This window comes from Lactuca serriola, chromosome 5 (genome assembly GCF_051521515.1).
Source record: "Lactuca serriola cultivar US96UC23 chromosome 5, Lser_US96UC23_V15, whole genome shotgun sequence".
Lineage (NCBI taxonomy): Eukaryota > Viridiplantae > Streptophyta > Magnoliopsida > Asterales > Asteraceae > Lactuca > Lactuca serriola.
The window spans coordinates 53,503,087-53,518,192 of NC_136412.1; the positions used below are offsets into that span (position 1 = coordinate 53,503,087).

The 15,106-nt window shown below is 36.2% G+C and overlaps 1 protein-coding gene across 1 annotated transcript; it reads right to left on the reverse strand.

The window, feature by feature from the left end:
- Positions 1 to 7,345: 7,345 nt before the first annotated feature.
- On the reverse strand, positions 7,346 to 9,469 carry ASPGA1 (N-terminal nucleophile aminohydrolases (Ntn hydrolases) superfamily protein). Its single transcript, XM_079000304.1, has 4 exons — positions 9,245 to 9,469; positions 8,273 to 8,506; positions 8,066 to 8,152; positions 7,346 to 7,919 (listed from the first exon to the last, which is right to left on the reverse strand). Exons 1-4 carry the CDS (start codon positions 9,404 to 9,406, stop codon positions 7,458 to 7,460), a joined length of 945 nt encoding a protein of 314 aa, XP_078856430.1. The 5' UTR covers positions 9,407 to 9,469; the 3' UTR covers positions 7,346 to 7,457.
- Positions 9,470 to 15,106: the final 5,637 nt, after the last annotated feature.

Sequence of the window (15,106 nt, forward strand, 5' to 3'; positions counted from 1 at the left end):
TTACTAAGTCTGGGATTTCATATAAAAACAACATATAAACTATAATAGGTATAGTTTATGAAACAAATGCACTATTTTACAAGTTCAGGTTACAATACAGAAACAAACATATAAGCTATGATAGGTATAGTTTATGAGACACATATACAATTTTTATTCATTTCAAAATGAGTTTTCATTATTCTACCCATAACCGTCGATATAGCTTTGTGAGACATACTTCAAGCAACAAACAAGTCCTAAAATTATAACCAGAGTCTCCTGGAGGGAGAGCATGACACTTGTATATAGATCTATATGGGATTGACAATCTCGCACCTGAGCTATTTGCAACAGCTAGGCCGGCAGGCCTGAGGTGACAAATGTTGTACCAATTACGACGCCTGAAGAACGTCGCGTTCAGACATTCTGATGTCATCAAGCATGGTTATGATAACTCACAAGTTGGTATTGAATAATACGATTAGTGTATGAATAAGTAATCAGCTTCACTTAGTTTTATTTTAAATAAAACTATAATATAGTATTTCACAGTTGATATGAGCATATTTAGTTATAAAATTCATGCATTATCTTAATACTTTATGTTGATTTTATCTCATTTAATGAACAAAAGGTGCTTAATTAGTTTATAATTTCATTTTTCAGCAACAATTACAGGCTCGGATGGAAAAGGAAGCGGAATTGGCGATTGGACGCTTGGATCTTGGATTTTGAAGAAAGAAGGATGTTGTTGGACAGCTTGACCCCTCGTCAGTGTTTTGGCTATATCTCATGAACCGTAACTCCGATTGACGAGATTCAAAATGTTCTGAAAAGTAGACACAGATTCGGACGACTTTCGTGTTTTGAGAAAATGCTGATTCGAAACGTACTTGGCGAGTAGGGTCGATTACTCACCGAGTTGGTCAGAAGTTTCGCGATTCTGGACGCGCTGACTTGCCGTACACGGGTTTTAAGTGACGGACTCGCCTAGTAGGTCACTGGACTCACCGAGTAGCCTCTGTTTTGTGAAAATCTATATAAAGGGACTTTCAGATCGATACCCTAGGATATAGAGAAACCCTTGGAGGCCAATTGTCGACTAAAGGTGCTGCTGGAGCGTGGGAAGCAAGGGAATCAACCCTACATTCAATTTTAAGGAGAATCAAGGCAAAATCAATTTTACTCTTTACCTAATCTCTTGTTTGAACTATTTTTTTACCAATTGATTTCGTTTTTGAGCTTGTTTCTGTTGTAATCATGAGCTAAAACTCATAACTTCTGTTTAGGTAGATGAATTTGTGAACATGGATTGATTATTTGATTAGGATTAATTTTAATTGGTGATTATGTTTTATTAAGCTTGTTAAAGAACCTTATGTGTTAACAATAACTATTCTTCTGTTAATAAATTAGTAATTAAGTTGTATGAACATCTCTTAGTTATTAATTTCATATGATTTATTGTGACCACATAGTTGTATGTCTAGGAATAACGAATGTGAAACTAGAATTAACTAGAAGATAGGTAAGTTAATGTGTGAGCTTGTTTGATGAACATCAGCAAGAGGTAATTGAAGGGCCAATTTAATTAACCATTACAAGTCTTATTTAACCCGAATTAATAACTAGGAAATCCGTTAATTTAGACAACTGGCCACTGCTTGAGTTAATTTGTTTCCTAAGGATTAGTAATAGCGAACATGAAACTAATCATCTTAGTCGGTAGCCAATGAAGAATTAATCTGATACATTGAAATCATCCATGGGAACAAATGAGTCGAACTAAACAGAAGTCCTCTTTATTATTGAATTTAGTTGATTTTTATTTGCTTAGCTCTTAGTTTCTTAGTTTAAGTTTTAGTTAATTGTTTAAGTTTCTAGTCTTGCAAAACTAGAGAAACCCCTCTTTCTATTACTTGTTTTATTTAGATAATATTAGCATTTATTTTAATTGTTTACCGTTCCCTGTGTTCGATACCCTACTTACCTGAACTAAACTGCTAATCGATAGGTACACTGCCTTTTGTGTGTTCTTCTTTCTGTTTAAGTTAGTAGGATTAAAACTAGTTGGTTTTTTACACACATCAACAGTATAGTTGGTAAATCTAGACACTTATAATTACAGAGTTTTCATACAAGTACAATTACATAATACTATACTAGTACAGAGAAATCATACATTTCAAGGTTTTATGTGAATTAAAACTACATTATATTATTCCAGAGTACAATATCAACTATACATTTTGGTCTTAAGGTATTAAAACTACAAACCATTTACAACAGAAAATATAGGATTTTCTGGGAAAACATACTTATGTTTTCAAGAAAAAAATGACAGATTTTCAATTACAAACATGCTTATGAACTCACCAACTTAATTGTTGGCACTCTTTTCAAAACCACTTGTATTCTCAGGAAAACAATAAGCAGGTATCCACAGGTTTTGAGAAGACGGAGCTTCATACACTCATGTCTTTTAAACTTTTGATATACATTTTGTTGTCATGTAAACTATGATTTTGAACACAAATGTAAAACTTATACTTTATCAATACATGGTTGTTGTACTTTGATATGTATTATGCAATTGTTGTGATACTGAACATGAAGTCATCCGCCTCCGAACGTTTCCGCCATTTTGGTTTGGGGGTGTGACATCTGCTACATAAAAAAATTAGTTAACAATTATATTTATAAAAAAATATTAGTAACGGTGTGTAATTATAATCAATAATTATAAAATAGACAAAATTATACTTGTTGAATTCATCAAGGTTGGCTAGCAAAGCGAAATTCTCTTCTGTAACAAGTTGTTTAGCCAATCGCCCATTAAAACCCTTCTTTAATAGGTATAGAAGACACACACGGACTGCATCCTCATTCGATAACTTATGAAGTGATTGTTTAAACACATCTATGACATGTTGTAATTTGATCGAGTCATTCGTCGGGACTATAGGAAAGGCACGGGAACAAAAGGTGACGTCGGACACAGAAGCAAGAAAATAGTCACCAAACTGGAAGTTGGTGATGAGACAAAATTCTTTCTTCTCAAAAGACAGCTCGTAATCCCCAATCTCAAAAACCATTTCCGTTACTTGGCTTCGGGGTCGGTGATAACTTCGTGGCAAAAAATGTAATGTAGAAGCAACTGATCCCCATCTACATTAGGAATGTCTAACCACTTTGATTGTTTCATTTCATTCACTTCTTTTTATAGTTTATTTTAGCATATTTCATTCATAATTTAGCTAATCTTCATGCATATTTTCCTTTTTGTTATTTATGACTATTTCGGGTACTTTTAGTTTCGTGAGCATAATTGCAGATTTTAAGGAAACTAGCAGAGTGGGATCTTTGGGAGGCGATTGGACTCGGAGGACAACAAGGATTATAGGCTTAATAACTAGTGGAGATGATGCATATAGTGGGCTATTGATGGATGGATCATTGAAGAAGATGGTCTCTTACTTAAACGAAGTTGGAAGAATTTTTGTGTGTGTGAAGATTATTGATTAAGCGATTATGTGAGCTATGGGTGATTTGGAGAAGCCAAATTGGGCTTAAAATGAAGAAAACTTAAAGAAAAATGGGCTATGAGCTGATTGGACTCAATATGGGCTAGTGGGTTAAAGCTTTGGAGGATCAAAACTCAAAGGAACCCAATTCAAGTCTCACTCGCGCAACCCACCCGCGTACAGCTGTGCGGCTGCACACAAACATGTAGGGGCATTTTCGAAATTCTTTATTGAATGTTGTTTTGAGGAAGGTTGGTGTGAATCTTTTGCACACTACTACACATCCAAAATTTGGTCATTTCTCTAGAGATTTTGAAGGTCTTGGAGCTCTTGAAGAACATCAAAACACCATCTTTTTTCTCTTGATTCTTACTACATGTTGGGTACTTTTAACTTTTCTTTTGTTATCATGAGTTTAGCCATGCTAGGATAAACTAATATTGGTTGATTTTGGTAAAATCGATGGATATTTAGTTGTTTGAAGAATATTATGAACTTGTGATGATTTTTATGAAAGTGTTTTGCATTTGAACATCTTACCATCTATATGTATTTATTCATGAGTTTAGATGTATATTTGGTAATTAGTTTACTAATTTCTTGATTAAGTAGTGGATCCTCATATTAGCAAGTAAAAAGCGGTTCTTGTGTTAGTTTTCACTTCACACAACCACAAAAACATTTTCTCCAACATGGTAGTGAAAAAATTTGACTCCTCTTTGATTTGGTGACTTTTTGGTTCTTAATGCTAGTTATTTTTAACTAATTACATGTTTAATGGAAATTGTGACTTTAACTAAAGAAATATGTTATGAGCTTCTCTAGCTATTTTACTAAAGTTTAGGTGACCTCAAGCTTCTTGGGTTGCTATAGCCACGTTAAAATAAAATCATAAGTCTTGCACCATAATGTCTAATGATAATCAACTAATTGTCCATGTGATGAAAGCCAAGGTCAATCATTTATCTCTCATTGATTTTACATCAAATTCTTTCTTTTGTTTAATTGTGTTATTTAAATCTAAGTTTAGTTCTAGTTTTCTTTCAAATATTTCAAAAGACTGAAACCACCACTTTACTTTTATTGTCATTTTACAAGTATTTGTATAACAAAAATTTTCATAGAAGTAACAAATTGAATCAATCTTCGTGGAGTCGATCCATTTACCACTATACACTATTTTAGTGTACAAGATTTATGGTTATTTATTTTGTTGGCCTCGATAACCACCACACCTCCTGAAACATGTATTCTGGAACATAGTCTCGCATTTAGGTCTGTTTCTGAATGCTGCAAGAATTTCCCCATCGATTTTGGGTTTACACGAGAGTGTAATTGATGCATCAAAAACCATGGCGTGCTGCAAAAATAAGAAAAATGTTATCACTTCATTCTAAAATGAAAATGAAAATGAAAAATATTCCGGACCTGTTTAGAAGCGGTTATTGATATGTTCTTCATGTTCCTCTCGTGTTCTGAAATAGTTTTTCGTGTTCTGGTGGCTTCCGGAATGAAATTTTAAGATCTGGAACACTACTTTTTCGATGTAAATCAACAATACATAAACATCTAAACTACTTTTCAATTGGTGATACAACAATGACATCTTTAATTTAAGCTCCAGAACATTTTCAGTTCATCCCGAAGGTAGTATACGAATTCAGGAATAATAACAGTAGAAAAATAGAAACCTTAAACAAAAAAAAGAGAAAACGAAGAACGTACCAGTAAAATAACGGGGTCATAATGCTCGTCTTCCGTGGCGGAAATGGGTGTCGATGTGTGTCGAAGAATGGAGTTGTGTGTCGGAATCGGAATGCGTCTTTCCAGAATAAAGTTGTTGCCTCAAATTATATTGCGGATTTTAAAATGAAAAAAATTGCAAGAATGGTCCCTGTGGTATGTCAAAACTAGCAACTTTGGTCCAAAATGGGTTTGGCTTGCAAAAATGGTCCAATAGTTTCGTTTTGTTGCGAGTTTAGTCCAATTTCCTATGAACTTTTTTATAATGACATATTTGCCCTTTTTAGTTTTATTTTCTTAATTCTTTTTAGACAAAATTGCAAGAATGATCCCTGTGGTATGTCAAAACTAGCAACTTTTGGTCCAAAATGGGTTTGACTCGCAAGGATGGTCCAATAGTTTCGTTTTGTTGCGAGTTTAGTCCAATTTCCTATGAACTTTTTTAATGACGGATTTGCCCTTATTATTTAATTTTCTATTTGTTTATAATTTCTTTTTATTTTTCTAATTAAAATTTAAACAAAAGAAAAAAGAAAATGTAACCCTACTTTCTTTATTCCCAACAAGACTAGTCTGGTCACCACTGCTACCGGAAACCACCACCACCACCACTCCAGCAAAACAAATTTTTTTTTTCATATTTGAAAAACAAAATAATCATTTTTTTTTCACATCTGCAATCTAAATCATGGACAATCCAATTTTCTACAAACTCAATTTTTTCCATATCACTCGAATTGGAATAAGAACACTCATGAACTAGAAATCTGAAAACGTACAGAAAACAAAAATGAAAACCAAATCGATTATCGATTTCTGAAAACAAAATCGATGGAGAAGAGGGTGGATGTTATTGGTATCTTGATCTAGAAAGTCATCGATCAGACGTTGGAGTCGCTGGAGCCGGAGTCACCACCTCTCACCGGAATAGGTTTCCAACGTGGGTTACTGTTTGGGATCTTTGCAAACTCTGTCTTCATTTGTACGGAGGTGACGCCGACCATTTAACAAACCCTAAATCGTCACCAAGAAAAGTTCAAGATCTCCACCGTCATGCTCCTCCAATTCTTCAGATCTATCTTGGACTCACACTCGAAACACCAAAACCCTCTTTGTTAGCTTCAGATCTTCGCCTCTATGATCCTTCGATTTGAAAACCCTTCGACCTGAAAAACCCTCCCATTTGAAAGCCTTCGTCACGTTGAGCTCACCATTGCTACGAGAGAAGAATTGATAGAAAAGAAGAACCGAGATCCGAAAGATTTAGAGTTCATGGCTGACGAGACCTAAACATCTAAGGGGTGGCGCCGACGGTGGTCTAATGAACCACAAATCTGTAAACAAAGAACTGGAGTTAGGGTTTCTCCTGCTAAAAACTGAAGCGGGGGAGGAAGAGAGATGAGCGGGTGGTGACTCCATCTAGATGGTGGCTACTGTGGCAGAGGGTGGCGGTCCGACGAGAAGATTCCAACTGATCTAATTTTTCCGGCAGCGTGTGTTCTTGTAAAATGAAAATGCGTTAGAGAGAGAAAGAGAAAGAGAGGAAGGAGGGATGAGGTGTGTATTTTTATTTCTCTTTTCTATTTCTGATTTATGCAATAAAAAGAATTAAGAAAATAAAACTAAAAATGGCAAATTCGTCATTATAAAAAAGTTCATAGGAAATTGGACTAAATTCGCAACAAAACAAAACTATTGGACCATTCTTGCGAGCCAAACCTATTTTGGACCAAAGTTGCTAGTTTTGACACACCACAGGGACCATTCTTGCAATTTTGTCTTTTGAAATTCAAAATCTCACTCCGAAACATATGAGGCTTATCTAGAAGACCATAATAGGTATTTCGGATCCAATGAAATGGATCGGGTCACCCGAAAAATAATCCGGATTTCGTTCCGGAACAACCCATTCCGGAATATGTGGTTATTTTGCAATAAAAAATTATATTTAGAAAAAAAACCCAAGAAAAGGGTTAGATTACTCAATTATGTTTGTCTTTTTGGATGAATAAAGTTGCTAGAACAAATGACTAATTTATCTATAAAATTTAAAAATATTTATTAAATTTATCAGGAAAGAAATTAAGACAGAAAAAAAAAACAAACGGGGAAAAGATTAATATCTTAATAGATTAAGACAAATATAACTATCCCACTAAGTGATTAACACACATTAAAAATAACATAAGATGAGATCGATCACTCCAATCACCAAATTGCAACCTCCATAAACCCATCTTCAGTAGCCGAAGCCCTAAACATACCCGTCGTATTAAAAGGCATAGCAACCTCACCACCACCAGACACCGCCACCAAGCCGGTGGTTCCCATCGGCGTAACCTCATGTACAACATACGCCGCCGCCTCTTTCAGACCTAAACCTTTATACTCCATAACCGCCGCCACATCCCTCGCCACCGTGTCCCGGATTATAGCTTCACCTCTGCCGGTTGCAGAAACGGCACACAACTTATTCGCGTAGGTCCCTGCACCGATGATGGGCGTATCTCCGATCCTTCCCGCCATTTTGTTGACCAGACCGCCGGTGGAAGTGGCGGCGGCTAGGTTGCCGAGACCGTCCACCGCCACACATCCGACGGTTCCAAGTTTGCTATCCCCGTCGTCAGGAACCTTCTCATCTGGTGTTTTAATAGGTTGTGTATAGTCTTGCTACAAGAATTTGTTTTCAATTTAAAATTAAATAAATGGAGTATCAACATACTTTTATTTGTTTAAACTTAAATCAAATAATTGAAAGTAATTTGTATGTTATTTGAATTTAAATCAAGTGAAGAAGTGAGAGGAAATGAGTATACTTGAACTCTGTTGGATTCTTTTGCTTGCTTTAATCTCTGGATATTTTCAGGGGTGATGAAATGGCTCCTATCTACAGTTTTGAGCCCCTAACAAAAGTAATTTTGTACAAAAGATATAGAATCAGATAAAAACTGTGGGATTCGAATCATTTTGGAGTGTTTCATATGATGATGGTGATTAAAAAAATGAAAGAAAAGAAAGGAAACCTGTTCTCTTGCAAAGGACTCTGCTCCATCAAAAGCAAGATAAATATGAGGAGTTTTTTCCATGACTTTTCTGGCTAAAGAGATGGGATTGACAACTGTTGTGACACCAGAAACTGCACCACATCTTTTTGAAATTCCATCCATGATGCAAGCTTCCATCTCAACTGTTCCATTGGTGGTTAGAACAGATCCTTTACCAGCATTGAAGTCTGGACAGTTTTCCAGTTCACATACCTACAAATTACAATACAAGGGGTTACAGGAATCAGGAGTATGATTGTGTTTCATAAATTCCTCATACAAATCAACACTCAAACAAGTTAAGAAATGAAGAAATCATGAGGATATTTTAATGTGCAAACTTGTCGCAATCAAGTAACACAACAAAACAAGGTATCTGCCAACTATCATTGGAATCAATTACAAAGTATTGTTAAAATAATGAATAATCAGTTAGATGTCTCAGTCGTTCCTAGCATAGAGTTAGAATTTCAATAATTTCTCTTAAACATGCTGAAAATTCATTCGATTGAACTGGACTAGATTCAAGGTAATCATATTCTAAGCACAAGAGCACGGATAAAGGTTGAGAAAAGATCATAGAAATGATATGAACATGGATGGACTTTTTACAGCCATAATTGTGAAGTTAGAGGCGTGATTGACATGAGAATAGTTCGTATAAACTTCTCAGAATTAAGACAACAAAACAAGCTAATTATTAATTATCATTGCTATAAACAACAGAGTACTGTTAATGAAAAAAATTTATTCAGACGTCTCAGGATCATCTCTCTTCTGCGAAGTGAAAATTAATTAAATCCAACAGAAACGTAGAATTGGCATCATCGAATAGCTAGCGTGAGGAGAAGCTCAGAAGAGATCATAGAGATGATATGAACAGAACATAAACCGCTTAGAGCAACAATTATGCAACTGGAAGAGTAATTTAAATGAAGTGAAGGAGAATACCACAAGTTCAACGACATCTACGGGAGAGCATTTGGCATTAAGAGCGGAGACACCGATCTGAAGGATACGGCGGAGGGCAGCTTCTCGAGGTTCACGGCGTTCAGCTGGTAAATCGACCGGAATATCGCCGGCTCCGCCGTGCAAAGCTATTGCCCATCCCATGATTTACGTTTTCGGTATTCCTTCTACTGCAACTTGATTACTTGAAACCCTCCCGCCGTGCCTCTTCCCTTTTTTATATTATTTTTGGATCGTTAATTCGAGTAATTCATCATTTATTTTTATTTTTTTAGAATTGATTCATTAGTTTTATATTTTAGAACGACTTTGAAGAATACAATTTGTAGTTACACATATTTTTATTAAAAAATAATATAAAATATCAACTACACCCAACTAAAATTTTAGAAAAAATATTAACAAATTAGGTTAATCCCACATACCAATTTTCAAAAAATAGTTTAAATTAGCAAAATGCCAAAAGTTGATATTATCCGGTGTTTTAAAAACCGGTTCGAACTGGCCGGTTGAACCGGTCGAACCGGGAACCGGAGGTGAGGGCGGTTCGATTTGGACCGGTTTTATAATGATTTCCTGACCGGATTGAACCGGCCGGTTTTGGTAAAAAACCGGTTCAACCGGTTAAATTGAATCGGAATGGATCGGGTTGAACTGGACATTTTTTGATTTTTGTGTTTGTTTTAGGCTTCTTTGTTTGATTTTGACTTCTATAATGATTGTTTTTATATGTTGCATTCTATTTACATTTGTAATACTAAAAATATGATAAGTTTTGTAATCAATATATGCAGGATAATTAAAAACATATAAAAATATAACACCGGTTTGACCGTCCGGTTGAACCGGTTAAACCGGTTGAACCGTAAAACGTCACCCGACCGGTTCAATTAAAAAAACGGTTTTTAAAACATTGATATTATCTAAATCCATCATCTGTAAAAATCAGGTTCAACTTTGAACTTTAATATTATCGAAAGCGTTCGTACGAACTCCGTTTAACCCGAATATTTTTTTCATTGTTTTCTTTATAACAAAGATTACGTATCACACATATAACATTTCAAATTTAGATGTCAGAAAATTATATTTTTTTAGTCTCTAAAGTAGACTACTCGGTGAAAAATAAAAGATGTCCCAACTTTAAACATTCATAACTTTCACGCGTGTTATTGGATCGGCAGTTATGAAATTAGTACGTGAAAGTTATTGGATCGACATTGTCGGCTAATGCAATTGTAACACCCATGTTCCAGATTAGCTAAGCTTACTTTTATCAGGGACCAAATATGAAGTTTTGGAGGAAATCATGTACCACAATGTGGCCAAGGAGGGCCATAGAGTGGCAATTGTTTAACGGATCGCGTGTGTTATTGGATCGGCACAGCATGGCAGCTGTTCTGGCCCAAGCTCATGATTCTTTTAGTGTTTGCTTTGTATTTAAATCCCTCTAAGTCATTTTTAGGGTTCCTTATCAACCTCAATCACCCTCAAGTTTCGGAAACCCTAACCCTAACCCTCCTTGTAAGTGTGAGCTTATTTTGGGAGTTTTTGGTTACTTTTAAAGGAAAAAGAAGTTTTGGGAAGGATTGTGGTCCATCTTGGCCAACTTGAGGATCTCTCTTGGACATCTCTGGTTCTTAGTGAGTGTTCAAGATCCTAGCTTTATGCTTCTATGTTTATGAATCTAAGGTTTTGTCCCCTATTCTCCTTGTTAGGATAATTGGAATTGTAGAATTCCATAAAGTTGGAAACTTTATGGATCCTAGAGGTCCCTTTGGTATCATATCTTATAGATCTGGAGTTTCATGGTGTTTTGGAGTCCGTGTTTGAGTTTTGGCCCTTTTCTTCCACTTTTTGACCTAAAGTGAAGAAGACATGCATATGACATGCATGTCCATAAAGAAATTATATTTGTGACCTTCGGAGGGAAGGAAAACCTTCTAGAGAAGTTGATCTTGTGTCCTTAAGGATCTAGGACTTATTGGTTAAGTTTAACACCCTGTTTCGAGTTGTTTCATAATTCGGGGTTGAGACCTGAATATCAAGTATCATAAGGATCTAGGCTTTAGGAAAGAGAGGGTTAGACCCATTCGGATACAGGCAATGTAGATTATGTGATCCAAGAGTTCGGTTTGTGCTTTGGAGTCAAAGGGTAAAATGGGAAAAGTAGTGTTTCAGACTTCTTTTATGAATTATGAATTTTAGTTCGATGTGTTTTAAGTAAAAAGTAATTACATATGGTTGTCGAGCTCCTCAATACCATCCCGTGGATATAAAGATCGTCAAAATTAGAGTTGAAATGAAGAAGTTATGACCGTTTGAAGTTTGGACAGTTTTGGGTTAAGCTGTGTATGTTGGGCGTACGGGGAGTACGATGGGCATACTAGGGCATCTTGAGTACGTTAGGCATACGTGATCAGCGCCCAAACTCTATTTTCATGGTTTGAGCCTTATTTATGCTCCTTAACTTCCCCAAAACCATTACATTTTCAGCCTCTACCTCTCCAACATTCTCCCATGAAAACCCTAACCCTAGTTTGAGCCTTTTGAGCAAAAGAAGGTGTTTTGAGTGCTTTGAAGTGTTCTTAGTGCATCTTGGAGAAGAAGGAGCTCATTGGATAAATGTTGTTTGCATTGGAGCTTGTAGATCCAGACTTTATTCACCTTGATCTCTCTTCTAAAGGTATAAAGTTTGAATCTTGATGACGTGTTTGTTAGATCTAGCTAGTTTTGGATAACCCATAGTTGTTTACTTATGTTGTGTTGTGTGTGGTATTTTGAGGAACTCACTAAGCTTTGTGCTTACGATTTATGGTTTACATGTTTCAGGTTTTCTTATATAAATGAGGGGCACGGCTCGATTGCATCGCATCAATGGGGGACTTGTGCACATGATAACCTTTTATGATACTCTGATAAATGTTTTAAGATCATGTAGTTGTGTATTGAATAAACACTTAAAGTTTTTAATTTGAAAATTTTAGGGTTGAAATTTGGGGCGTTGCACTAAGATATGCTTCTTTTGGACTTTAAGAATCTAGGTTTGGTGATCTTGTCATTTTGGGGTGTCTTATGGGCTAAAGTTGGAAACTTTATCCAATGAGACTCTGATAAGGTGTTGATCTGTGAGTTTGAGCCCTTGGAATGGAGCATAAATAACTAAATTCAATTTAGTCATTCAGACCATCCCCCACGATGTAGAACCAGGTCGCCACACCATGACGATTAGGGAATTCGCGACTGATCAGGTCGAATTTGTGTGTCACGACGTGGCCAAGGGATGGTCACGGCGTGGCAATCGGCTATGAAGGATTATTGGCCTTGGACGTTGATCGTTGACCTTGATGGGTGACTTTTGACCTGGATGAATTTTGATATTTTTGTATGTTGGTAGACTAAGAATTTATCATGCTTGGTTGTTTTGGTGGTGTTTGGCTCTCGGTTCCGGTTTGTGAGAGCGGTTGACTATTGTTTACCATAGCAAGGTGAGTCTCCTCACAGTTATCTGTGTGACTCTTGTGGGTCGAAGGCAACAATGTCGGCCCATTGGTTATGTTTTATAGTATTCTAGTTGTCTGTGTGACTCTTGCATATATGTATGTATGCTAGGCTCAAGTATGTATGTTAGGCCCAAGTTTGTGGGCTAGGACCAAAGGCATGTATGTAGGCTAGGCCTGAACTACTATGGTATGTGATATTTTGAGGGAAATTCACTAAGCTTTGTGCATACAGTTATGTGTTTATGGTTTTAGGTACTTCTGTTTGCAAAGGGAAGGGCCCGACGTGATTGCACATCATCCCCTAGTGTTTTCCACATTGACTATTTATGATTTTACTCTTATGTTTGAATGATTAGATCTCTATAACTAGTTTTGGAACAACTCAATTGTTTGGTTTAAGTGTTTTAAAAATGAAAATTTTACGTTGAATTTTTTGGATATAACAAATTGGTATCAGAGCCTTGGTTTGAGGGATTCAGGCACTCTCCCGAGTGTGACTAAACTCAAACTAAAGAATTGGTAATCTTTTGAAACAAAACAAGTTTCTAAAAAGATTTTTATAAAGAAAAGGGGGTGTGATGCGTGCAATCAACTGAGCTCAAGTAAGGGTTTCCCAAAGTACCTATATAAGAAGGTTTTGTTATGCTTATCGTTTTGATATGAGTATATGAGAATCGCATACTAGAAGTTAGGATAAGGATTTGCTCAGAGTTTCATGCTAGGATGTCTACTTAGGAGAAATGCCTTTATGCCTATTATGAGAATTGGAATCGCTACATGCTATTATGGATATCAGATGTTGGATAGAATGGCCTGATTAGGTGATGCACTAGTTAGATTTTCCGATGCCTGAATATTGCTTGGTTTGTGCTTTGTGTCACACCCCCGAACCAGACGGCTGAAACGTCCGAGGGCTATTGTGACTCAATTGAATACCATCACAATGAATATACATGAAACATAACATCATACATTACCAAGCATTGAAATGTTACAACTGGTAGCGTTTTCATTCAGTACAATGATCCATAATATTACATGCCCAAAAGTAAATTGTTCGATACTAATTAAAAAAACAGCAAGACGTTACCGAGTACATTTTTCCTTTTCGATTTACCTGTTACATGAGAATACAAGTATTTTGAAAAACGTCAACATATGAAATGTTGGTGAGTTCATAAGTAATGTTTGAAATATAGTGGTTTGTATTGTTTTGAAAATCACCAGAAAATCCGATATTTTCTGAAAAGAGCATAGTATAAAAAGTGTGAAGATCCGTAAGTATGCTTGTTTGTTTCTATAAATGTAAAAGTACAATTTGTAAAACTCGGTATGTAACTCGTAGGTGTATTAATTGAAAACCCTAGGAAAACCCGATGTTTTCCTAATACTTTGCATCAAATGATTTATATTTTGTTATTTCATTGCGACGGGTGTATTCGTTGAGTCCCGGTGACGTTGGATTAATTATGGATTGTGAATTGTTATAAACACACATTAATGAAAATGACTAGTTTACAACTATACAAACGATCCCTTAGGCATCGCTCGCACTATTCACTTAATCCAATCACCCGGACTTCTCATAGCCCCACAACCGAGGAGGAAAAGAGGGTGCGAAGCCCCCGATATTTTCCATAAGTCGTTCAAGGCTATCGTGAATGCGAAGGGCCCTTAGCCCGACTCGCATTTGGTGAATTCTCGACTTTACTAGCAGCACCAGAGGGCCCTTGGGGTCCAACAACACAAAGCCTATAAAAGTCCTTTTACACGGGATTAGGTCATATAAGACCCAACTACATGTAAGCGAGTTTCCTTCGGGCCTAAAGATCATGTCATTGGGCTAGCTAGGCCCAACAAACACGATTTGAAACTTTCGGGCCCAAAGACGGTGTATCGACGTCTGGTGTATTCCCACGTGTGTATTGACTTCCCGAAATTTCCGCGTGTGTATTGAATTCCTGAGATTTCCGCGTGTGTATTGAAGTATCGTCGTGTTAGTAATTTCGGATTCATTATTGATTCGAGACCGAATCAATTCGTTTGATAACGATTTTTGGTGTTGAAGGTGTATTATATTTCGGCGATAGTCGAGGTACTAGTATTTCATCATGTCGGATTTATTGTTTAAAACATTAGAATTTTACATTTTTGCAGCCCCTTTCTTTTGGATAAATTTACACTTTTGACCCTTTGTATACAAGAATTTCTATTTTAGTCCTTAAACCATTTTTCTTGACACTTTAGTATCAAAACTTGTAGAAAAGGTATTTTTCAGCTCAAAGTTATTTGAAAAACAGTTTTAGTCCCTCAAATGAAATTTTCTCGGCTGAAACCCTTA